The sequence below is a fragment of the Setaria italica genome, chromosome VI (genome assembly GCF_000263155.2).
Source record: "Setaria italica strain Yugu1 chromosome VI, Setaria_italica_v2.0, whole genome shotgun sequence".
Lineage (NCBI taxonomy): Eukaryota > Viridiplantae > Streptophyta > Magnoliopsida > Poales > Poaceae > Setaria > Setaria italica.
This window is the reverse complement of record NC_028455.1, coordinates 151,030-174,534: the sequence shown is the minus strand read 5'-3', so window position 1 is coordinate 174,534 and position 23,505 is coordinate 151,030. Positions and strand designations below refer to the sequence as shown.

Here is a 23,505-nt window from a genome sequence, read left to right as displayed (position 1 = left end):
TTCGCTCGTCCTCCCTCCGGCCCCCACCTCCTCTCTTCCCTCTCCTTCTCCTCCACCGGATCCGGCCGGCCCCCACTCCCTCTCCTCCTAGCTCCTCCTCCCTCTCCCCCGGCCGAGGCGGGCGGTGGGCGCAGGCCGGGTGGCACGGCCAAGGCGGCTCGAGTGTTGCCGGGCCCGGGGTGACGCAGGCGGCTGGGGCTGGGGAGGCAGCTCGGGCGTAGCCGGGCGGGGCGGCCAGCAGGGTCGGGCCGTAGCGGGCGGGCGGGCGAGCGGGACGGCACGGGGCCGAGGCCGGGGCGGCGCGGGAGCCCTCTATCAAGTGGGACCCACTTGTCAGGACGGACGAAAAAAATTGGCAGAAGCATTACTCGCTTTAATATTAGGTAGAGATTAGCAAAAGCTATAAATAAAGTTAGGCTTGACTTGTAAATGAACTCGTGAGCTTTAAGATTTCCGCCCGTGCCTGCTTTAACCCCCTTATTAGACTACCAACTTGCAGGAGTTGACCCCTTTCTGGATATGAGATATTTTTTTAGGGGGTAATGGGGAACTCTTTTATTTCTTTTAAAAAATCACACTTGTCTTTTAAGAAAATAGTAGACCGAAGCGGTGATTACTTGCGGGGTCTCATGGAACAAAATAAGCGAAAAGTTGAGTGATACGTTTGGAGGATTATATTGTTGATGGATTTTCTCCAAGTCAAGTTGAAGGTCGCCGGTGAAAAGGACTAGACTAGCCAAGACATCCACCTAAACTTTTGTGGCTTGAATTTCAGGTTGGCAAGGACGTGTCGTGTCCATCAACAATGAGAAATCCGTGTGGTGAATCCATCAGATTTTTTTTTCTTTTCTAAAGAAAAGTTATAACAACCATAAAAACATAAAGATAGTTGAAGATATATATTTGAAGGTATATAGAATATAACGTGCCAGATTCCCTCCCTTTATTTGTGTCATATATATAACTATATAAGCACGCAGAGATGAACTGGAGTTGAGCAGGATATTCATGTTGACATGGTGTATACGACACCAATAAGCTTTTGGGACACGCTTGATGGATGTTATTGTGGGCGTACCCAGTCATTGCTTGATGGATGTTACCCATGAAACGCTTGCTGCCACAATTTCTGCTTTATCATCCGCCAATGGCTTTTTTGCTTGAATTTTCCATTTCCTTTTTCTCCTTGACTACTCTCTCCGTCCCAAAAAGAATGCAATTCTCCCTTCTCGAGGAGTCAAACAGTTTCAAATTTAACCAAATTTATAAAAAAATACTAACATTGACATCTCCAAATAGATTTAGTATGAAAATGTATTACATGATTAATCTATTGATATTTATTTTGTACCATAAATATTAGTATTATTTTGTATAAATTTAGTCAAATTTAAAATTGGTTGACTTCTCCGGAAGCGAGAGTTCCATTTCAAAATATAGGTCGTTTCGGCTTTTCTAGATATAGAGGGTTTGCTACGTATTTAGTCATAACTCTATATTTATGTGTATAGCAAAATTTATGTATTTAGAAAAACTAAAATAGTCTACATTTTGGAACGGATTAAGTACTGTAATAGTATGCAGAATTAGTTTTTTGTTCACAAGGGAAACCAAAGGAAGAAAAAAAAAAGAGCTAGGTGTGTTTGTTGGTTGGTATGTGGCCTGGCGGCGCCTGGGGCGGGTGGCTACCGGCAATAGCGGCGGGGAGATCAACCACGTCCACAGCCATGTAACCGTCTACCCTCCTGCTGCAGCTGCTTTCCTTGTGCAGTTACGTTTAAGCGCAGCTGCCACCTGACTTGACGACTGCTTCTTGTCTCCGATCATCGATCCCATCATCCTTTCCTTGTGCTTCCAGTTTCAGTTGTGACTTTTCTGAGCAATCTAATCTCCATGGACATCAACAAGGCAGCAGGGGCCTCGCCGGCGGCCGTCGACGCGCGCACGGTGGTGGCGCACGTCCTGGCCGTGGCCGCCACCGTGCTGGTGCTGGTCTGGTGCGTCCACTTCCGCGGCGGTCTGGCCCTCCGGTCCCAGGACAAGCAGCTCATCTTCAACGTCCACCCCGTGCTCATGCTCCTGGGCCCCATCGTCCTCGCCGGAGAGGCCATCCTCTGCTACCGCTCCCTCCCGCTCCTCAGCCGCGGCGCCAGGAAGAAGGCGCACCTGGCGCTGCACGCCGCGGGCCTCGGCGCCGGCGTCCTCGGTGTCTACGCCGTCTTCAAGTTCCACGTCGAGAGCGGCATCCCCAACCTCTACTCGCTCCACTCCTGGATCGGCATCGCCACCATCTCCCTCTACGCGCTCCAGTGGGCCGCCGGCTTCCTCGCCTTCTTCTTCCCGGGCGCGTCGCCGGCCACACGGCGCAGGGCCCTGCCGTGGCACGCCGTCGGCGGCCTCCTCGTCTTCGCGCTCGCCGTCGGCACCGCGCAGCTCGGCTTCCTCGAGAAGCTCACCTTCCTGCAGGGCCCGCCGCTGCGCCTGCCCAGGCACGGCGCCGAGGCGCTGCTCGTCAACTTCACCGCGCTCGTCGTGCTCCTACTCGGCGTCGCCGTCGTGCTCGCCACGGTCACCATGGACGCCACAAGGTACAACACCATCATGTAATTATTGTGTCAATGTGACGTAATTCATGGATGAATCAAATGCTGTGGGTTGATCACTCGCTTGTACGAAACATGCATGCATGCATGCATGCTACTTTGTTTAATTTGTGCTGTACAAATATAATTATGATGGTGTATATATGTATGTTAATTATACATTTGAGTTCATGAGCTGTAACACGTAAACTCTATTACGGGTCGTCTCCTAGCTTACACGCAGACGCAGTTGGAAAAGCAAGAACAGAGTGTTGTGGATTACGGATCACTAAAGTTTTCTGGCCGGGCCGGGCTTTCCTGGGCCAAAATTCTCTTGATTCTGTTTAGGCCCAAGAAGGAAAGTAAGCGGGCTGGACGAGGAACAACTTGCTCATGTCCCAAAAATGCACGCCTTGCTTGATGAATACCAAGAATTCCGCGCAAAGCGTATTTATGCTCAACAGCCGGATTTCCGCAATCAGAGTGCAAAAGCGTATTTCAGCCGTTCCGTTCCCATTCCCACAAAACAGAAGGGGGTTAAATTAAAAAAAAAAAGGGAATTCGAAACCCGCCCGCATCGCAGTCGCTGTTTCCCGTTAGGCTTCTTGCCTTCTTCTCCGGCTCCGGCGACCGTCAGCGGCGGCGGCGATGGGGGTGAAGAACCTCTGGGACATCCTCGACTCCTGCAAGAAGAAACTCCCGCTCCAGCACCTCCAGTGAGTAGATCCGCAGAGGCTGTATCCCCTCCCCAAATCCAGTCCAATCCCCCTCTCATCGTATTAATAACAATGCTTCTTGGTGGAATCAGGAACAAGAAGGTGTGCGTGGATCTTTCCTGCTGGCTCGTGCAGCTCTGCAGCGCCCACCGCTCCCCGGCCTTCCTCAAGGACAAGGTCTACCTCAAGAACCTCTTCCACCGCATCCGAGCCCTCCTCGCCCTCAACTGCAGCCTCGTCTTCGTCGCAGGTTATCTTCTCTTCCCCCCCTCCCCCCCTCCTTTAAGACTTTAACCTAAAATGAAATGAAATGGCAATGCTCCATGCGGCCATGCCCGGGCCTAAAGCCTCTTCCTTAATTTTATTTTCTTGATGAAACCTAAAGCCTCCTCATTTGTTGCTCTTACTTTCAGATGGGGCGATTCCTTCAGTCAAATTGGCGACATACAGGCGCCGCCTCGGATCAAATGCTGCTGAGGTTGCTGCTGCTGCTGCTTGGTCCTTGTCCCCCTCATTTTTTTCCTCAACCCCAGTCATGTAAACTCTTCTTTGGAATCAATTCACCCCAGGCTGCTCGAGAGGAGGCCAACTCCCAACCCATGACTTCTTTGCGCCGGAACAAGAGCTCCGAATTCTCGCGCATGATCAAAGAGGCTAAGCATCTCGGGATGGCCCTGGGCATCCCCTGCTTGGATGGGTACACTACATCTCTCTGCTCCTGAAACACTAGATTGTAATTTGAAACATCAGTTTGTCTTGTATTGGAATTTCCCTGTGGCTTTGTTTAACCACTGTTCCTTAATAGGGTGGAAGAAGCTGAAGCTCAGTGTGCATTGCTCAATTTTGCCTCCTTGTGTGTAAGTACAATACTGTAACATGGTCCTAACGAGAGCAACACCATATGCATGTTCCTTATGCACTGGTACTGCCTATGCTGTTTCAGGATGGTTGTTTTACATCAGATTCAGATTCATTCCTTTTTGGTGCAAGGACAGTTTATAGAGATGTTTTCATAGGTACAGCTCTTTCCTGAGCATTCATGCTGATCAAGTCTTGTATTGCATTATCTGCTCTTTTTCTGGACTAGCAAGTGTTCTTGTTTACTTACCCTAAATCCTAGTGATTTGCTTATGTTTTCTCTCGAATCAGGAGAGGGTGGTTATGTAATTTGCTACGAGATGGAAGACATTGAGAAAAAGCTTGGTTTTGGCAGGAACTCTCTGGTACGTTGCTGTATGATTTTCCTGAATGAGCTAAACTTATAGGAGATCTTCTAAACACTATGTGGAATGTTTCAGCCAGTTTTCTGCGTAGCCTTGGTCCTCTGTTGCCAGCCAAGCCATAACATCATATCTCAGAGAAGTAGAATAAACTTAATTGATTATCCCCCTTAGCTTGCCAGAAAGATCATTTGGATGTACAGTGTAAATTGAATGTGGTTTGCCTTTTTCCAATTATTACACTATCAAAGTAAGCACCAGTTAAGATGTAGTATCTGGAAAGTACAATTTTGGTGAACCTGTAACCATTGTCCTAGTAACCTTGCACCGGTTTCTTGGTTTTAGGTAGAGGTTAATGTACTCCCAATGTGCTTGGTCATATCACTGAATGTGCAATAACAACATCACTTTATCTGCTTCAACTTAAAGTCTTTTCATCATTTTAAACTTTTTTTACCCTTTCCCTTTTATTTTAAACTATTCTTTGCTACTGATTGATATATTTTTCTTTGTAAGGGTTCTTCCCCCTTTTTTTTTCTTCTTAATATAATGATACGCAGCTCTCCTACATGTTCGAAAAAAAGATTGATATAATTTCTGCAGTACTTCCTTTTTTGTGCTATAGTGCTTAAATTTCGACCTGTTTCTTTGAACTGTCCCGATTTTCTGTTTTTTCAGATATCTCTTGCAGTTCTTCTTGGTAGTGACTATTCTAATGGAGTTCATGGCTTTGGCCCGGTAAGCAAAAGTCAGAGTACCATCCACATGTGAATACTGATTATTTGGTTTTTGTCATATACTGACTGTATTGCAACTATTCTTGTTTTGTTTACTGTCCATAACTCTATACTCAATCACAAAATGCAAGTCGTGAAACCTGTCATTGTTTTCTTTTTCTTATAATATTGTATATAACTGTTACAGGAAGCAGCATGCCGCCTTGTTAAATCTGTAGGGGATGATGCCATTCTTGGCCAAATTTTGTCCGATGGAGTTAAACCGACTAGAAAATGTAAAGCAAAAAATAGTGGTGTTAATGCGGGGAGAGCTGGTGGCACATGCTCAAAAGCAAGTATCTGTGGTAAGAAATCCCTTGTAGTTTTATCCAGCTATTTACCTGCATCATACTTCTTCACCAACTCAACAAGCATGAGTAGGAAATCTACCATTCATGTACTGTCTTTTCTGTTACAGAGGTTGGGATAAGCCAAGATTCTGGTGTTCAGTTTCGTGACATAATAAATGCATATCTGGAGCCAAAATGTCATTCACCAGATTCAGAAGCTGTGCAGAGGTGAGGCATTTGTGTATAAATCCACCTTCTTGATTTAAGGTCTATTTGTGGATAAAACTGGATTCTTAGCCTTATGTTCACACTGAATGGTACATTGCTTCCAAGTTTGCCTTCCATCTTTCCTAGCTTCTTGAGTAGCCAGGAGGAATGACTCAGGTTGTCAGATATTGCTCTAGTTGGTTTATGGTTGATATTGATTGTTGATTTTCTGTCTCCAGGGCATGCAGCCAGCGTCCGTTTCTTCGGTCACAACTGCAACAGATATGTGAGCAATACTTTGAGTGGAGCCCTGAGAAGACTGGTATCCTTGAAATCCCTAATTTGCTATTCTTGCTTTTATCAGAGATATGCAATATGAAGGTAGTATCACATTTTTGTACATGAGAAAACTTCCCAAGTTATTTCCTTGAAAATATGTCTGCAGATGAATATATCCTTCCAAAGATAGCTGAGAGAGAACTCAGAAGGTTTTCAAATCTTCGCTCCACGTCTTCAGATCTAGGACTGAAACCTTCACTAAATGAGGTATGAGCTTTGCTTGCTGAGTGCATTTCTGATTTTCTGAACTGATTATTTTACATCTACTTTTCAAGTCTAATTATCTAATTCGCAGATTCCAGTACCATGCCCTGTATTGGCAATTGTGAAGCAGCGAAAAGTTCATGGAAGTGAATATTATGAGGTTTCATGGAGAAACATAGATGGGCTCCTAATTTCAGTTGTTCCAGGGGATCTTGTTAGAAGGTAGTTATGGTTTTCCTGCTCCCATAGTTAGTCCTTCACTTGGTTATCGACTTATCTTCTGAACAATGGTGTTTCACTGACTGGAGTCACCTTTTGAGATCAAATTAAAAAAGAAGTAAAACATCGCATGTTTCTATTGCAGAGCATTATTTGTGGACACGAATCAGATGACATTTACAAGGTCTAACTATGAAATGGAAGCATGAAAAACTATATTTTCAGTAATATTTAGGGACAGAAGGCATGAACAAGACCCACTGTAGCTGATTTTAGTAATGAATATCAATGTTAATATACTTAGCCTAGTGCAGGAGGGAGGAATGCAGAACAGTTCAATGTGCTAGTTGGATTCCACTGATGATGGAATCAGTTGCCTTGCTTGATGTTATGTTTTAGCTGTAATAAATTTTCATTTTCACTCTAAATTTGACCCTTCTGACATGCCCTACCTGTGCAACTGCAGTGCTTGCCCAGAAAAAATAACTGAATTTTTGGAAAAGAAGGGTGAGCAGAAGAAGCAAAAGAGGAGAGCTAGGCCCAAGAAATCACCCCCAGCTGCCGTTAAAGATGTTGATGTGCAGCTCCAAGAATTGCTGCTTGGGATTGAATCTGAAAGTGGTACCTTTCCATCTACAGCGGCTGGCCCTCAGACAGCAGATATACACACTGTGGCACCGCTCCAGGATATTGTTGACCTGTCTTCTCCATCCCCACCTATACGAGCTTGTAAGATTGCCAGATCCAGAAAGTTGAGTGGATCACCTGTAGTACCCATGGATGGGATTGATCTGCAGAGCCGAAGCCTGCTACCTGGAACAATGGAGTCACAAGAAAACACCTTTTTGTGTGACACGCAGAATATGACTTGGGATAAAGACCTGATTGATCTATCTTCACCATTGCCTTGTGCAGCTCATAAACCCCTAACAGCTCAAGGCATGCAACTTCATATGGAAGAAGGAAGAAGAGCACTCTCAGATATAAGCAATTATCCTGAGAACGGCAGCACGTTGGGCGCTTCATGCTACAAGCATGAAGGTGGATCAAGAGGCAGTGATGTACAGCTGGAAGAAGCATCACCCCTGATCGGCCATGGCGCTGGGTTGGTGGGCAAAGCTGATGATTGTTCTTGGAGAAGCCATGTGGAGAATGATGCAGTAGCAGAAGCTGCGACAATCGATCTGTCCCCTTCGCCAGTTATAAGCGATAAAAGCAAGAAGGATGTAGATGTAATAGACATTTGTGAAGCTGGTAGTGATAGGTCTCCTGAGCATGAGAGGAAAGCCAGAGAACTGAGGTCGTTTCTGGCCAGTATAAGAGACGAGTTGTATTGAACATTGTTGAAGATGGAAGGTAATTGGTCTGCTCACCTGAGTGGTGACTAGGGAATGAATATGCTGTGCTAATGTATGCAGTCCAATCGCACACAAACACCTGTCCTAGCTCTGATGCTGAACCCCGAACCAGCCCAGAGCCCATCAGGTGGTTGATGGCGCGCCCATTTTACTGCTTTCTTTTCCGTTTCCTTTGCAAAAAAATAAGACAGCTCGCTGTGCATTTTGACTCAAACAATGCAAGAAACGACCTCCAATTTAGTGGAAATCGCCATCTATTTCCAATTCCTTTTACATAAAATAACTCATTTTTGACACAGTTTCTAACATCTTTGGCATGCCATCTACTGGTGCTACAACACAAGGCGGGCTCAGGGGTTGGAACCCACAGAGAAGGTGAATACAAATCCAGCTATCAGAGCAACCAGCAGTGCAAACAGAGCTGCTAGGACGTTCAAGTTCATGCCACCTTGTCCTCTTCTGCTCCTATCATCACCATCCTGTCCAGTGCAGCCACTACCTTTCAGCCTGCTGGATCTGTCTCGTGCTTCACTACGAGCTCCAGGCACCATGTCCCAAAAGGATTCTGGTGTGCCACAGGTCGCGGCACTTTCTGGTTCCAGGATTGTTGAGGTTTCCGCGGCTGTTTCCAGTGGTATCACTTCCTTGCAGCGAGCCGTTGCATCCTAAAGCCATGCAAAGCAAAAAGGTGTCATCTGTCAAGTTACAAACTTCCGTTCAAGGACTCAACAAGTGAACATGGCATAAGCACCTCTGTTGTCTCTGATCGTTGCAGGTAATCACAAACATAGGCGCCACTCAACCAAGGTATCAGGACCCTCCTCGGGAACGAGAAACTGTAAGATTCTCTGTTTCAAGGGGGGTGAAAATGCAATCAGTTGTCACAGACTTGTTGTCTATCATACACTGAGAAAAGGAAGGCTCAATGTGATGACAGCATTATGTCAATAACTCGATATTTTGCACAGCACAAATCAGCAGGGCAGACTTCTACAACAAAAATCATATTGAACTGGTGCACTTTAATTGTTTTTAAGGTATAAAGAAATCTGTACCTCAACTCATGGAATACAACTTGAGTGGCCTTCTGAGATGGTGATTGCTCCAACTCATTAGTGACAGAGCCATCATCTGCGTCATCCAGGATGATATCCAACCTGCTTCTTATACTTGTAATGATGTCTGCCTTCATACAGAGTAAGAAAAGCAGCACAAACAAAACAGGCGTTAGTTTTCTTTAAACCAATCATAAATATTCAAATAACTTGAGAAGCTTCAAATGAGAATTCAGCTAGTGGAGGTTCAACTACGATGATGCAATAGTGCCAGGATCCAAAGTTCTACACCACTCAAACCAATACCCACTTAATAACATATACATGGTCAAATAAAAAGATCATCCATAGTGAACCCAATCAAACTATTTCGAATAAGAATCTTGAGATTCAATATTCGAGAACAAAATTCCCAAAAAACACCGTATCATGTCTTGATCACTAATGCATCAACGATCACTCTTTACTTGGAGGATTCAAAACAATTGCAAATATGAAGTAGATTAGCCTAAAAAACTGCATGTGAAGCATTTGTAACAAACTGGAACTGGATACTGCATATACAGTAGAGCCTATTCATGGAAAACAACGTGACTCGGTGAAAAAGACCAAACAAAGGAACCTGATATTTCATAACTACCTTCAGATCAGATATAGCTTCTGAAACAGATTCTTTCGGGCCCAAGTATGCGAAGGCACTGACAGATCCAGCGAAGCGAAGAAGCCCAGCAACTCCATCTAAACTGCATTCTTTAGTGTAAACATATAATGTTAGGCTCTCATAACAAGAAGAAAAATGTGAGGAACAGGAAACAGCATTAGTTGAGGCACCTTCAACAGGTACAGCATTCTTGAATGGCACAAGAAAATCGACTTGGTGTGGGCCCTCTGTACTAATGTTTATGTCTTCTGAAAACTAGTTGGAAAAATATTTGAGAAACAAGAGATATAAGTAGGTGCGAAAATGAACAAGATTAGCAAGCTGCTGCAAAAGGAGCAGCATTGTCTTCCACAACTGACACTGATTGGAGGACAGAAGTATAGGGCCTGTTTGGCACAGCTCCAGCTCTGTGAATTCTTGGAGCTGGGTATTCCTAGCCCCAAGTTTTCATGGAGCTGGAGCAGGGCAACATTAAGACTGTTTATGTGAATCCTTTAGTTTAGTTTATAACTCTAAATCTGACTTGGAGCCTAGAGCTGTGCCAAACAGGGCCATCATCAGCAACTCTATTTTTAATTAATGAAGTGTTGAACTAATAAACATATCCAAGTTGCTCTTAGAAGCTGATAGCTATAAAAGCATGTCATCAGCGAATGGGCAACGTTTTGTGCATGCTATACAGCGTTCCATTCAGTTAATATTTTACCTAATTACTTCAAATGCAGAAGTTAGATGTTCTTGTAATGATGAACTATTGGCATTGGGTTAAAGGGATTAACATAGATTGCATGGAATATTAATCTATGAACTGGACAGTCCACTTCGATGCAGACTAAAATTTCAATTATATCGAAATTCCCTTCCCCAAAGCCCACCTCCTGTGTGGCAGCATTAGGTACACCCTTTATTCAGATTGCTGATTTTCATGTGAAGTAAATCTGCTTGACACTATTGCATCTGGAAGCAGGTCTATGAATGTGAACAAAACTCTTTAAACTACATGGAACTAGCCGCTCGTATTCTTCTAGGTGGTGAGCATTCCCAGCTTTGTGGGATTTATGCACTTATCTAACTGTAATAGAGGCTAAAGAATTGTAACTTACGAGATGTCCATTGACCAAAGCTCTGGCATTCTGCACTTCCTCTGTGAGGTGACTGATTGCCTTCAAAATAACTTTCTTAAATGGCTCAGCTTGAACAGCTGTTAACCTATGCCAGCAATATATATTGTAATCAGCAAAGAGTAAAATTGACAAATACAGAGATCTGTTACAGGACACTCGACCCACATAAACTGATATGCGGAGTTGATTGTCTTCTGTGTCATAATGATACAAGAAATCAACGGTACCTTATCTCAAAATTATATGCGCATCTGAAAGTTTGAAGAGAAGATAGTAGTTTGCTGTATTTGAAATCACACGGACGCAGACTTCCTGATGCAAGCTCACATACACGACAAGCCCATCTGTAACACATCAAAATATATATTTCACAATAAGTTGCCTGAACATTAACAGTAACTGATAACTCCATACAAAAATGAAACAGAACTGAAGAAACAGGTTCTTTTCGAAGTGAAAATATCTCCTTCAGAGATTAAAAAAAACACAACAACAGAAATACATGGAATCACAAAACCACCTAACCGCACTGGATTGCCATTTACGCCAGAACTAAGCGTAAGCTAATCATGTACTTATACTACTATATGCCCTTGATAAGATAAGAAGAGGATTTGTCTGGCAAGGGCGCAAGGAAGCAAAAGGGGGTCACTGTCTCATCGCCTGGCCAAAGGTGTGTCGTTCTCAGGAACTTGGAGGTTTGGGAATTTCAGATCTAAAATCACTAGGTTATGCTCTGAGGGTCCGATGGCCATGGTTAAAGAAGTCAGAACCCAACAAACCTTGGGCAAGTCTGCCATTGCAGGTCATTAAAGAGGTTGAGGGCCTCCTTGCCTTAGCTGTTACCACAGAAGTTGGGAATGGGGCTAGTACTCTGTTTTGGAGAGACAGATGGCTGGCCGGCAGAAGCATTAAGGAGCATGCTCCATGTATATATGCTTTAGTTCCTAAACGAAGGGCAAGCAGACGCACTGTCCTGGAAGCCCTATCTAATCAGAAGTGGTTGGAAGATATACAGGGAGACCTTTCTGTTGAAGCTTTAATGGAGTACCTTGCCCTGTGGGATAATCTTGAGGAAGTTGAGCTACAGCAAGACATGCCTCACAAGCACATCTGGAGGTTGTCTTCTTCAGGTGGATACACAACAAGTTCAGCATATGATGCTTTATTCCAGAGAACAATCCTCTTTAATCCATATGAACGCATTCGGAAATCTTGGGCACCTCCCAAGTGTCGTTTCTTCATGTGGCTAGTGGCTCATAGGCGCTGCTGGACTGTGGATCGGCTGGCCAAACGTGGTCTCCCCCATCCAGAACATTGCCCCCTCTGTGATCAAGGAGAGGAGGATATCCAACACCTCCTGGTGGGTTGTGTTTTTGCTAGGCAGTTCTGGTTTCAGTTACTGCAACATGTTGGTCTAGCTGCCCTGGCCCCTCAACCTACTGATATCTCTTTTGAGGATTGGTGGGAAAAGGTCGAGTAGATGGTTAGTGGGGATATGAGGGCAGGCCTTAACTCCCTTATCATCCTGGGGGGGTGGACCATTTGGAGGCACCGTAATGATTGTGTTTTCAATGGCGCTTCTCCTAGCGTTGCTACTGCTCTGATTTTGGCAAGGGATGAGGCACAGCTGTGGAGCATGGCAGGAGCTAAGGGCCTCTCTCAGCTCACTGCCAGGGGAGTGGGTTAATCCCAGGTTCTTTTGTGGTCAGGTCCTTCCTTGCCCTTTCAGGCAATCAGGTTCTTTGGTCTGTAAGAGTGTTGGTGTGTGTGTGTGCGGGTGTGTTGGCATGTGTGTGTGCTCTGTGGGTGTTTGTGTGAGTCTATGTATGACTCTTCTTCTACTATTAATACAATGATACACAGTTCTCCTGCGTGTTCGAGAAAAAATATACTGCTACAGGCAGATGACTGGAGAAACAAACAAAACATATTCTGGGAAGAGCGTCAAAGTTAACATGTAGGAAAATGAGACAGCACCTCCGAGGACTGTAGGAGATGTGAATGAGCAGCCTCTCAGTGAATGCACGGCCATACCAAGCTTGGGAAACTGCTCTAATAACCTGAAAGAAAAGATGGCATGAGTAGACTATCCGAGAACCAATGAGTAACATATAAACCAATAAAGCGAGAAGTGGAACCTGCGATAAGACTGCGGGGGATGTGGCCTTGAAGGATGCCTCGGAAGCCCATATGTAAATACCTACGACACTCATTCCTCCGAGTAGCATCCTCGACACCTAAAAGTAAGCGATGGTGGGTCAGATTTATTGAGTAGGATTTGAAACACTGGCTGTGGACCTGTGGCGATGAGTGAATGAATGACTAGTGCGTGTGTGGTATAGTGGTATACATACATACATACCTGTCGCGCGTGCTCGGCGATCCAATCGACATCGAACTCAAGAGAGGCGTCAGAGGAGGAAGTGGCTTTGGGCTTGGAGGTCTTGGGCTTGGGGGCGGCGCGGAGGGAGCATGCGGGGGCGGCGTCCTCGGTGGGCGGCGTGGGAAGGAGGGAATAGACGAGGGCACGGTCGGAGGAAGCGCTGAGCTTGCCGACGACGAGGCCGACCTGGGAACCAAATCGAATCAATTCGGATCGAATCGAGGAGGTGAGAGGGAGGCGCAAGGAAGGGGAAGGGAAGCAACCTGGGCTTGCGGCGGAGGAGAGGAGGAGGACAGCGCTTCTTCGAAGGCCTTGAGGTGCGCCTCGTCGCCGACCACCGCCTTCACCATCCTCGATTCCTCGTCGCCGGGCGGGGGATCCTCCTCGCTCGTCTGCTGGCTGCCTGCTGCCTAGCTAGGAGGAAGGAATAGGACTAGATGGGCCCACCCAGTCCAGTCGCAGGCCCAGCCCACTTCCGCAACGCAACCTGGGCCTTGGTATTGCACTGCACGTGGTGCAGTCCGTCGTCTTCGTCTTCGTCTTCTCTTATTAAATGGTCAACTCTATGACTATGTTACTATATAAAAAAAAGGTCAACTCTATAATCCAATGGTAAAAAGAGTTTTAAAATTCATAAGCTATCTTTTCTCGTTGTGTAATTTCATGGCTGCCTTTTTTTAAAGCAAGTTATGCAGGCAGCCGGTAGAAAATTAAGGGGTGAGCAGCAGACACAAGAAAAGGAAAAGCCTCTTGTAATCCTCCTCTCCTAGGACTAGAATAACATCCATCATTCGTGGGATGCTTTGCTTACTGAGTGGACTACAGCGACAAAGCAAGCAGCAAAGCAAGCACACTGACAGTGGAGCGGGGCTGCAGGGTGACGTCACGCCGTCCCCCATTCCTCTCCTTCCTTGTTTCTTTCTCCCCCAGAAAGGCCGAGGCCAAGAGAGAGCCTCTGCTCATCACCACCACCGACACCCACCCCAAAACCCCCAAGCTCCGAGAGAAAGAATCATCTCCAATGGCATTGGGGGGAGGGCCCCTCGGCGCCATCATCGGCCGCTACCCCTCCGCCGCCGACGAGCAGGACCCGGGCGGGGGAGTCATTCGCCACGACCGCAAGTGCCGGGACTGGCCCTTCCTCCTCCTCTTCGCCGCCTTCTGGGTCGCCATGATTGTCAACTCCAGCTTCGGCTTCAACCAGGGCAACCCACTCAGGTCAGCAGCCGCATTCTCGCTTCCACCCACCATTCTACCTTCTTCGCTGCTCCCCATAGCATAGCATAGAGATGATAGATCTATCCATTCCTTAATTGTCTCCTCTCTCCCTCCTGCACAGAGTATCTAGCTACTACTAGTACCAAGCAAAATTCTTGCTGTTTCATGTTACTGCTTCCACGGCAAATTTTGTAGGCAACCACTAATTGTACAACTGCATAAGGGAAAGGCTGCATTCAGTGAAAAAAAAATTTATCTACACCAGTTTCAGCTGATGCTTATTGTACGCCTAAAACGAGCTGCCAGCAAGTGGTTGGGTGTTCTTGCAGTGCTGAACTCCCTACCTAGAAGGAAAGGCAGCATTTTTCGTGGTGACACTTCCTTATCATGGATTTCATGTCGCTGCAAACTTTTCATCCCTTTGCTTCTGCTACGCAGATTGGCAGCCACCAACCAACCACCAACAGTGAGCTCAAATAAATACCACCCCGGTCCAGGGATCGACCTTCATCTCAATGCTCCCCCTTTTCAGTTTTACTCCCTACTTTCACCGCTTCTATCCCCACTAAAATCCTGGAACCTGTGACTGCTGCTTCAAGCCTCGGTCACCATTCACACAATCACGCTAGTACCAGTAAAGATTGAAAACCTCCAAATACTATATCATGGCTCCAAGTAAATTCTTCTTATTCCTCACTACAAAAGGCCATCGAATTGATTTCTTCTGCTTTGGTTGCACAGGCTCACATTCGGACTGGACTACAAAGGGAACATATGTGGCAGCAAGCATGCCGTTCCAGATTTGCGTGAGTTGGATGTTCGCTATTGGATGAACCCCAACCAGGTCTACCAAAGTGGGCTCAAAAGCAGTCGCATCAATCTACCTGACGTTAAAGCCATTTGCCTCATGGAATGCCCACTTCCAGCAGAAGATGGTTTGAATTTTGTTTGTGATTATCCAGAAGGTGACATACGCCTCTCTGTCGATGATTGGATTGACAGGGATTATGATTACTTCGAGTACCTCACACCAGATATGAGGAATAGTTCTCTTCAGCTGCAGGGTCCTTGTTACCCTGTCATCTTTCCAAGTGTCAATGGTAAGTCTAACATGAGTATCAAGTATTCGATATCTAGCTCAGCAGCATCCTACCAACTTTTAAGAAACCGAGGTGTGGTCACTAACTTGATCTCTTTCTGTCACTTTAGTCTACTGGAGCTGCCAGTTTATTGCGCGGGCATCCAATGTCTCCTTGAAGCATTGGCAGCAGATGGGTGGTGTCAGCATCGACGAAAACATGCTCATAGACAAAACAATTCACAACACAATCAACAGCAAATCTGCCGTCCTCAAGGTTTGTAATGCTCTTTGAACTACTTGTGCTCTGTCAATTTTATTGTTATGAGAATTATTAATATGCATGCTGCTTATTGCACGTGAGAGCAACAGATTAAATACAAATCAAATTTTGTTTCAATAGTTCCCTCCAAATAAGTTACACAATGCTTGGATGCCATTTAAACTATGAATTATCCAGACGAGAAGATGATAATGTTATACAAACCGAGAACTGTTATTTATTTGATTTGATTTACAATACGCGCACAAGCCAGCTTGTCTGCATGTTAATTATCTGAACTCGAAAATTATATTCCTTTTTGAAAAAAAGATGATATTTTCCTCTTTTTGCAGAGATATGTTGCAGATATTGGAAAGTCCTGGCCTGTGTTAATCGTTTGTGGGGGACTGCTCCCTCTGTTCCTATCTGGGATCTGGTTACTGATGATTCGCTTTTTTGTTGCTGGGATGCCTTGGATAACGGTGGTAGTCTTCAATGCCCTTGTAATATCAGTTACAATGTTCTTCTATATAAAAGGTAGGATACTTCTAAATATAGACTCTCATAGACACTAAGCAGCACAATATGATCGTTGTTGCTAATGCACATAATCTTATATGTGACATGATCTCACATCTGCTAACTATTTTATGTACTCAGCTGGTTGGATTGGCCATGATCCTTTAACTGTTGTAATTGGCGAAAGTGATCCTTATGTCAACATAGGTGGACGGGTATGTTTTCTGCCACATGTTGGTGCCATTTTGTGCAATATCATGCTACACTGTTCGTTATCTCATCATTCATCTTTCATCAGGAGATAAATCACCTTCATGCTGCTTCTGTCTTGATGACAGTAATAATGATACTTGCTTTCCTAACTTCAATTGCTATTGCCCGGCGCATAGCGACATCTGTCCTGAAGGTATGTACTTTGCTAAATCCATTGGCTTCATATGTGGACCATTTCATTAAATAAGATTTCACTGGGGCTACAGCCAACGTATGCTTAGCTGATAGAATGACTTGTCAACTGTTAATGTGACATCAGTTATAATGTCTTTTCTGTTGCTTTGTCATTGTATTTTCACAGCACTCATCTTGGTAAACTTTATGTAGGTTGCTGCAAAGGTCATCGGCGAAGTCCAGGCACTTATTGTTTTTCCAGCTGTGCCATTCTTGATCCTCGCTATCTTCTACATATTCTGGTTTTCAGCAACGCTTCATCTTTTCAGTGCCGGTCAAGTTATACGAAACGATTGCAACACAGATTGCTGTTCGTATGATCTGAAGCTTGGGAAAGTAAATTGTGACAGCTGTTGTGGGTATAGTATTCATTACACCCCACATATTGGCATTGCCATTCTTTTTCATTTTCTTGGCTGTTACTGGGCAACACAATTTTTCATCGGATGTTCTTCGACTGTAATTGCTGGATCAGTTGCTTCATACTACTGGGCACGTGGTGAAATATCGGTAAGCATCTCAGAAACCTGACCCTGGTAAGGAATCGCTACTTTAAATTAGATGCCAATTTTCCTAGGATTTTCATCTCCTTGAACAGGGTGGTACTATTTTCCTGTGACTGATGTTTGGTGTGGCATTGTGATGCAGCACGATGTCCCTTTTCGTACTGTGGTGTCTTCCCTGAAGCGCTTGCTGCGCTATAGTCTTGGATCTGTGGCTCTTGGATCACTGATTGTATCCATCGTTGAGTGGGTGCGGTTTATACTGGAGTCACTTCGCCGCAGGCTGAAATTTGTCAATTCTGCCCATGACAGCTGGTTTGGGAAGACAGCGTCATCCTCGTCTCAGTGCTGCTTAGGGTGCATTGATTGGACCCTGAAATCAGTGAATCGAAATGCTTACATCATGGTAAGCACCAGCAATTCATTTCTAAATTGCTTAATACTGTTTAACACGCTTGTGTATTACTATGATGAGAAATGCGAGTCAGGATTGGCGACAGTGATGCTAAATTGCTTAATATTGCGGGTACAGATTGCCATTACAGGGAAAGGATTCTGCAAGGCTTCTGCGCTAGCAACTGAGTTAATCATGAAGAACATATTGCGCATTGGGAAAGTGAATGTGATTGGGGATGTGATTCTGATGTTGGGCAAGCTGTGTGTTAGCCTGTTCTGCGCGCTGTTTGCTTTCATCATGCTGGATAAGCACAAGTACAGGTCTGGCCACAACAAGATATCATCGCCGCTGGTACCCGTCCTGGTAAGTGATCATCAAACTTTAATTTGCAAGTTTATATAGTTGAGTAGCAATCTGGATGAAGAAGCGTTGTGATTGTGTACGTGCAGGTGTCGTGGGCGTTGGGTTATATAGTTGCAAAGCTTTTCTTTGCAGTGGTGGAGATGTCGATCGACACCATAATGCTGTCGTTCTGCCAGGACACGGAAGAGCACGAGGGGAACGCGCGGTATGCGCCCCCGCTGCTGATGGAGACGCTGGATGAGGAGAGCGAGCTGCGAAGGCTGACAGAGGGGCCATGAAGGATGCATTCTCTCTTTCACTGTTCTAAAGATGAGGAGAGTAGCTAGCGATAGGGCTAGAGGAGAAACTGGATGCTGCACTTGCTTTGACCATGCATGCCGTCTTTATTTATATACTATATGAATCGCTGCCTCGCTGGAGTGGACTAGATAGGGTGGTGATGAATTGTTGTGCCTGTAAATGTGAATTCTTAGTCATGGATGGGAAACTCAGCTGTGAATGCCTGTCCACATGCCATTCCCAGTGACATGTGTCTGTCTTGGTGCGCATGCTTTCAGAAATTCAGCAGACATCGATCTAGGAGTATTATTGGTTGCATGATTTACAACAAAAAACATAGACAAGAAGCAGATATGATTGAAAAAAGGCTTGATCGATCAGGTGCAGATGGGGAGGCCGGCGGCGGTGCAGGCGCGGGAGCACTTGGCTGCGCACTTCTTGTGGGCGGCCATGGTGCACTTCTTGGCGCACACAAGCCGCTTCAGGTGACAGTCCTTGGTCGTCACGCACTTGCTGCTGCCAGGCTTCTTCTCCTTGTTCTTGTCCTCCTTGCTGCTCTCCTTCTTCTCTCCTCCTCCTCCCACTCCCGCCGGCGAGGGTGACGACGACGGCGAGGAGGACCCAGCACCGCCGCCGTTGGTGCTGATGCTGGCGAGGTGGACGTGGGCGGGCAACGCCGCGATGGCCTTCTCCTCCTCCGCGTCGGTTCTGGCAGCCAGGAGGAGGACGAGGAGCAGCAGCGTCGCCGCCTCAGCGAGCAAGCGGCGGGAGCAAGCCATAGCAGCAGAACTGAACAGGTCAGCACGTAGTAGCTACCTAGCCGTATATATAGATGAGAGATCGATGGAGATCGATGTGCGTGGACGTGGATGATGCAAGGCCGGCCGGCGTGCTGCAACTACTCACTCATCGATCTGCCCATTGGTGGGCAATGGCAGGGGCGTGACTGCAACTGGTTTGTCCATGATCCGTCCATCGACCAAGAAACCAGCTCGATCCAGCTTTGAGTTTTGGCCCATGTTTGGATTGGAGCCTTGCACACGAGGCACGCCAGAACAGGAGCTGATTTCAGGGCGAGCAAATTCTGGCTGAGTTTGGCTTGGCTGGGGAGAATGGACGGTAGGAGCTGCACCAAGTCAAGATTTCTTGGTTAACGAAATTCTTGCCAACAATCTCTTAAACTATGCATCCCACTTTGCAAATAGTTTGTACCATAATATTATTTTATGATTTTGTGAACAGAACAAGATCATGTTGGACATATCTTGACTAAAAATTTTTTAAGACATGTCCATGGAGTTTATTGCTGGGATTTTTTTTTTGACGTGAGGGAGAACTTGGGAGAAATATGAAAGCATGCGCGGGGAACCATGTGTATAAATGTACACGAGCATCATCCAATTATTGAAACCGGATATATTTGGTCCAGTTTCAAAGGTGTTTTTCTCCCAATTTTTTTAAAATAATAAAAACTTGTTTAATCTAGGAAGAATCATAACCAATTCATTCTAAATAAAAAATACATGACACCGGCAGCATTTTTTCTCTCCTAAAAGTATAATATATGTGCTCTATTTTGTAGTCATTTGACTCTTACGTGTTATTGCCCTGTGTACTCGTTGTTTGCAATGAAACAAAAGGAGACATCGTAAGACACTTACGTTTTTAGAAAAAAAAGTGCTAACTAAATATTTTTCTTATAATTTAAAATGAATGGGTCATGATTTTTTTAGTGATGACACAATATTTTTATTATTTCTAGAAAATACGAAAGCACATTTGAAATCAGCTAGAGGGCCAAGATAATTAGGTAATCCAAGCCAAGCGTCGTCCATTGTAAGGGCTAATTTGGTAGGGCTTCAGCTCCTTCTAAAAGAAGCTGGAGCCGAAGGAGCCATATTTTTTTTGCTACGGCTTCTCCGTATAAAATAACTCCGGCTCCTCTAGTACTTCAAGGATGGAGCTGATTTTGACTAAACTGTTTGGTAGAGCTTCAACTGGAGTCGTAGGAGAAGCCGAAGCTGAAATCTTGCCAGACTGACCCTAATAAGCGAAGCGAAGTAAAGCAAAGCAGGGTGGGCGCGGGTAAACCCGAAACAAAACCTCTGACAAGCTAAGCATATGGAAGGGGAAGCGGCTTTGGCGCCAACGGAAGGAAGCATCTGGGCCGTCCGCTTGCAGAGACGACCGGCACTCGGAGGGCCCAGATCAGACGCTGCCTGCCTGCCTGCCGCGCGCCAAATCCAAATCCCCCAAACGAAACGAAATAGAATAATGAAATTGATTTTCGTTTGGGTTTGCCGCCACTTTGGCATTTCGCAATTGCATTTGCCGCCGGATCCCGCCCCCGCGGCCTCCTCTATTAATCTCCCTCCCTCCCATGACCCATGGATCCAATCGCATTCACTTGGCGGCCAGGCCTCTCCTCTCTCCATCTCCAACCAAGCACCTTCAGCAGATCCCAAGTCCATGGCGGGGGGCAACAAGTCCACCGGCAACGCCGCGCGCAGCAGGAAGCGCGTCGAGGCCACCATCCTCAAGCGCTCCAGGGACGGCAGCGCGTTCACCAGATGGTCAGTTTTTTTTTTCTTTCTTCTATCCACCAGCGTAGCGCAGCGTAAGAAAGATCTGAAACTGACGCGCGCAAGGTGTTTGCTCTCTTGCCCCAACCAATTCCCAGCGAGGCCTGCAACAAGGACGTCCCCGTCGTCCTCATCGACATGCACAGCTGCAGCCTCGACGCCAAGATCAGGGAGACGCTCGGTCAGTCACTTACCTTGTTGCTTTCTTCCTTCATTCTTCACTTGCTCGATTCAATTCGATCGCTAACCGTACCCGGCCCTTTCTTTCTCCTCAGAGGCGCAGGTGGTAGAGAGGACCGTCGAGGTCACCAAGCCCGCTGACCGCAAGAAGCCTGCCAAGGCCGGAGCCGCCAACAAGGACGGCAAGCGCAAGCGCACGCCCACCGCCTTCTTCCTCTTCATGTGCGTCTCATCTCTCTGTTTCATCTCTCTCGCTAATTAAATGCGATTGCTTTCACTCACTAATCGAATCGGTCGCAACCCCTTACCTATTGTATTCCATTCCATTCCAGGGACGACTTCAGGAAGGAGTTCAAGGCTGCCAATCCTGACAACAAGAATGTCGCCACTGTACGTGCTCCGCTCATGTCTTTCTCTCCTTGTTGGTTGCTAACCCAACGCTTATTATGAATTCTCACATTGATTGAATCATCAATCTATTGATGAAGGTTGCAAAGGAAGGAGGGGAGAGGTGGAAGTCCATGACCGACGAAGTCAGTAACAGAGCGCTCTGTTCCTCTTACTTTTTCTTGCCTGTCTTGGGTTTGCAATGCACTTTAACTCTTCTTTTTCATGGTCCGTGCTGTGTTTTGCTGATTTATTATGTGATGTGCATCAGGAGAAGAAGCCCTACCATGACAAGGCTGCCGAGCTCAAGGCTCACGCTGAGAATGGCGAGGGCAGTGGTGTAAGTCCCTGCCTTCCTTCTAGACATTTGCATTTGTTTCTGCTTGCTAATACAACAAGTTTTCTCTGAACAACACAAGCAACTGATTTGCTCGGTTCGTGGTGCAGGAGAACAATGTGGCTGCCGAGAAACCCAAGGCAGATGACACCGAGGGGGGCCAGGAGGTGGATCAGCCGGCAAAGAGACTCCGCCGCAAGGTTGATGATGAGGATGAGGCGTGCGACGAGGAAGATGAGGAGGAGAAGAATGTGTTGGACGACGACCTGGATGATGACATGTAGATGGAAGAGCCCATTTCTTCTCTGTAAATGGCAGATGTGTGCGTCTTGCTAGCTTGTCACTTGTTTGGAGAGGAGGGGACTGGGATTGTAGTCAGTAGCATCATTAGTGAAGATGGCGTTTTCATTTTGGTAGCTTGCAGTCGGTGATTTGATCCTGGGAGTTGAAGGGCGGTGGTAGCTAATGGGGCTAAATGAATGAATCATGATGCACTCTATCTAGTGCTAAAATCTCGACTAAAGACTGAGCAAATGTGGCCAAGGCCAATGCTTAAATTCAGTTTCCATTCATGGCTTGGGTGAGATTGTATTGGATTGTATTGTATCTCTGAGCAGAGCAGTGGTTTTGGGGGAGGTGGTGCCTGCTGCTTTGGATATCTGCACTTGGCTTTAGTCTTGCTAGAACTGATGATAGATGGATTAGAAGTGCAAACCATTGTATGACTATCAAGTTCAATATGTTGAGAGTAAACTAACTGTTCCCTAGTTACATTAGCAGCAAAAACAACATTTTATGGAGACAGATGTTGTCAGAAGTTATTGCTCCCCAATAGGAATTGGACACCCAAAGTGAAAGTATGTTGGTCCAACCCTTGTTCCATCCCACTGGCTGGGCGGTAGCAGCTAGCAAGGCTATGGAGCAGCAGTTGATGTTGTTAACTTGTAAAGCGTTTTGATCGTTTTTGTTCCTAATTATTTACATGTTAATAAGAGTATTTGTAAATGAGTTGTAAACAAGTGTTATTCCGGGAATGCATAATGACAGGAAAAGAAACCTGATTTGTATTTTAATAGTAATAAGATAGGTATTTATTTAAAAGAAGATTTGGCTCCAGATAGGATTATTATTGAAATATACTACTAGTTAGGGAAATCAGGTGAGAGATAAATGGCGCTGTAATACGAGGCTCATACTTAGTGAGGATTGATTGATCGAACAAAATACTCATTTGTGTGTGTAGCGTAGACTGTACTGTATGTACGTATGTATTGTGTATGTAGAGAAAAAGGCAGAGAAAGGGGGAAGTATAGCAATAGCAATAGCCAGGCAGGCCGGGGACGAGGGACCACCCCACCCGGCGTTTGGGGTTTGGGGTTGGGCGTTGGTGCCTTGCGCTGCGCTGCGCTGCCCCGGTCCTGCACTGTCTGCAGCAGCAGCAGCAGCAGCAGATAGAGAGAGAGAGAGAGAGAGCGCTAGATGAGGGGGAGGAGGAGCTCGTGACTGCCTCGCCTCGCCTCCCACATCCATCCATCCATTCCCCTTCCCACAATCCCTTCCCCCCAGCCTGCTGCGGCTCCTCCTCCCCACCATCTCGCGCTCTTCCTCCCTCTCCGGAATCCTGATGCTGATGCTGAGGCAGAAGACAGTGCAGGACCGGGGCAGCGCAGCGCAGCGCAAGGCACCAACGCTCAACCCCAAAACCCCAAACGCCGGGTGGGGTGGTCCCTCGTCCCCGGCCTGCCTGGCTATTGCTATTGCTATACTTCCCCCTTTCTCTGCCTTTTTCTCTACAATACACAATACATACGTACAT

At 46.0% G+C, this 23,505-nt stretch overlaps 7 protein-coding genes across 8 annotated transcripts in view; 5 read left to right on the top strand and 2 right to left on the bottom strand.

The window, feature by feature from the left end:
- Nucleotides 1-1,684: 1,684 nt before the first annotated feature.
- On the top strand, nt 1,685-2,764 carry LOC105914633 (probable ascorbate-specific transmembrane electron transporter 1). The gene has a single exon (XM_012846945.2). It carries the CDS (start codon nt 1,894-1,896, stop codon nt 2,605-2,607), a length of 714 nt encoding a protein of 237 aa, XP_012702399.1. The 5' UTR covers nt 1,685-1,893; the 3' UTR covers nt 2,608-2,764.
- A 184-nt stretch (nt 2,765-2,948) lies between these two features.
- On the top strand, nt 2,949-7,949 carry LOC101773697 (flap endonuclease GEN-like 2). Its single transcript, XM_004972337.3, has 14 exons — nt 2,949-3,298; nt 3,391-3,548; nt 3,712-3,776; nt 3,868-3,995; nt 4,104-4,155; nt 4,242-4,314; nt 4,448-4,521; nt 5,197-5,256; nt 5,443-5,599; nt 5,713-5,812; nt 6,031-6,113; nt 6,237-6,337; nt 6,426-6,556; nt 7,020-7,949. Exons 1-14 carry the CDS (start codon nt 3,231-3,233, stop codon nt 7,888-7,890), a joined length of 2,121 nt encoding a protein of 706 aa, XP_004972394.1. The 5' UTR covers nt 2,949-3,230; the 3' UTR covers nt 7,891-7,949.
- Nucleotides 7,950-8,113: 164 nt separating this feature from the next.
- LOC101774103 (protein odr-4 homolog) lies at nt 8,114-13,580 on the bottom strand. The gene is made up of 11 exons (XM_004972338.4): nt 13,401-13,580; nt 13,117-13,323; nt 12,893-12,991; nt 12,732-12,814; nt 10,979-11,095; nt 10,731-10,836; nt 9,798-9,882; nt 9,607-9,716; nt 8,967-9,097; nt 8,663-8,759; nt 8,114-8,576 (listed from the first exon to the last, which is right to left on the bottom strand). Exons 1-11 carry the CDS (start codon nt 13,485-13,487, stop codon nt 8,262-8,264), a joined length of 1,437 nt encoding a protein of 478 aa, XP_004972395.1. The 5' UTR covers nt 13,488-13,580; the 3' UTR covers nt 8,114-8,261.
- Nucleotides 13,581-13,943: 363 nt separating this feature from the next.
- LOC101773287 (choline transporter protein 1) lies at nt 13,944-18,446 on the top strand. Of its 2 annotated transcripts, none has more exons than XM_004972336.4 (10): nt 13,944-14,355; nt 15,097-15,455; nt 15,565-15,710; nt 16,049-16,232; nt 16,356-16,429; nt 16,513-16,620; nt 16,815-17,171; nt 17,310-17,570; nt 17,697-17,924; nt 18,011-18,446. In XM_004972336.4, the coding sequence occupies exons 1-10, from the start codon at nt 14,159-14,161 to the stop codon at nt 18,200-18,202; spliced, it is 2,106 nt and encodes a 701-aa protein (XP_004972393.1). In that variant the 5' UTR covers nt 13,944-14,158; the 3' UTR covers nt 18,203-18,446. The 2 variants fall into 2 exon arrangements, with proteins under 2 accessions (XP_004972393.1, XP_022683368.1); XM_022827633.1 differs by lacking the exon at nt 13,944-14,355 and adding an exon at nt 14,969-14,989.
- Nucleotides 18,447-18,547: 101 nt separating this feature from the next.
- Nucleotides 18,548-19,124, bottom strand: LOC101776533. The gene has a single exon (XM_004974232.3). The coding sequence runs from the start codon at nt 18,980-18,982 to the stop codon at nt 18,581-18,583; it is 402 nt and encodes a 133-aa protein (XP_004974289.1). The 5' UTR covers nt 18,983-19,124; the 3' UTR covers nt 18,548-18,580.
- A 1,436-nt stretch (nt 19,125-20,560) lies between these two features.
- LOC101772595 (high mobility group B protein 7) lies at nt 20,561-22,266 on the top strand. The gene is made up of 7 exons (XM_004972335.4): nt 20,561-20,776; nt 20,884-20,966; nt 21,061-21,187; nt 21,298-21,355; nt 21,454-21,498; nt 21,624-21,692; nt 21,800-22,266. Exons 1-7 carry the CDS (start codon nt 20,673-20,675, stop codon nt 21,971-21,973), a joined length of 660 nt encoding a protein of 219 aa, XP_004972392.1. The 5' UTR covers nt 20,561-20,672; the 3' UTR covers nt 21,974-22,266.
- A 1,047-nt stretch (nt 22,267-23,313) lies between these two features.
- LOC101776130 (B3 domain-containing protein IDEF1) overlaps nt 23,314-23,505 on the top strand; it is a 3,573-nt gene continuing 3,381 nt past the window's right edge. The window contains exon 1 of the mRNA XM_004974231.2: nt 23,314-23,499. Coding sequence (XP_004974288.1) covers nt 23,314-23,499 — 186 coding nt within the window. The remainder of the gene's footprint in view (nt 23,500-23,505) is intronic.

Coding starts and splice junctions, on each gene's coding strand:
- LOC101773287 (XM_004972336.4), top strand. CDS start 14,159: ATGGCATTGGGGGGAGGGCCCCTCGGCGCCATCATCGGCCGCTACCCC. Junction 15,456..15,564: donor CATCTTTCCAAGTGTCAATG/GTAAGTCTAACA, acceptor CTGTCACTTTAG/TCTACTGGAGCTGCCAGTTT. Junction 16,430..16,512: donor ATGTCAACATAGGTGGACGG/GTATGTTTTCTG, acceptor ATCTTTCATCAG/GAGATAAATCACCTTCATGC.
- LOC101773697 (XM_004972337.3), top strand. CDS start 3,231: ATGGGGGTGAAGAACCTCTGGGACATCCTCGACTCCTGCAAGAAGAAA. Junction 3,996..4,103: donor GGCATCCCCTGCTTGGATGG/GTACACTACATC, acceptor GTTCCTTAATAG/GGTGGAAGAAGCTGAAGCTC. Junction 4,315..4,447: donor TTATAGAGATGTTTTCATAG/GTACAGCTCTTT, acceptor CTCTCGAATCAG/GAGAGGGTGGTTATGTAATT.
- LOC105914633 (XM_012846945.2), top strand. CDS start 1,894: ATGGACATCAACAAGGCAGCAGGGGCCTCGCCGGCGGCCGTCGACGCG.
- LOC101774103 (XM_004972338.4), bottom strand. CDS start 13,487: ATGGTGAAGGCGGTGGTCGGCGACGAGGCGCACCTCAAGGCCTTCGAA. Junction 9,717..9,797: donor GAATGCTGTACCTGTTGAAG/GTGCCTCAACTA, acceptor TTTACACTAAAG/AATGCAGTTTAGATGGAGTT. Junction 8,760..8,966: donor GTTGTATTCCATGAGTTGAG/GTACAGATTTCT, acceptor CCCTTGAAACAG/AGAATCTTACAGTTTCTCGT.
- LOC101776533 (XM_004974232.3), bottom strand. CDS start 18,982: ATGGCTTGCTCCCGCCGCTTGCTCGCTGAGGCGGCGACGCTGCTGCTC.
- LOC101772595 (XM_004972335.4), top strand. CDS start 20,673: ATGGCGGGGGGCAACAAGTCCACCGGCAACGCCGCGCGCAGCAGGAAG. Junction 20,777..20,883: donor GGCAGCGCGTTCACCAGATG/GTCAGTTTTTTT, acceptor ACCAATTCCCAG/CGAGGCCTGCAACAAGGACG. Junction 21,499..21,623: donor GGAAGTCCATGACCGACGAA/GTCAGTAACAGA, acceptor GATGTGCATCAG/GAGAAGAAGCCCTACCATGA.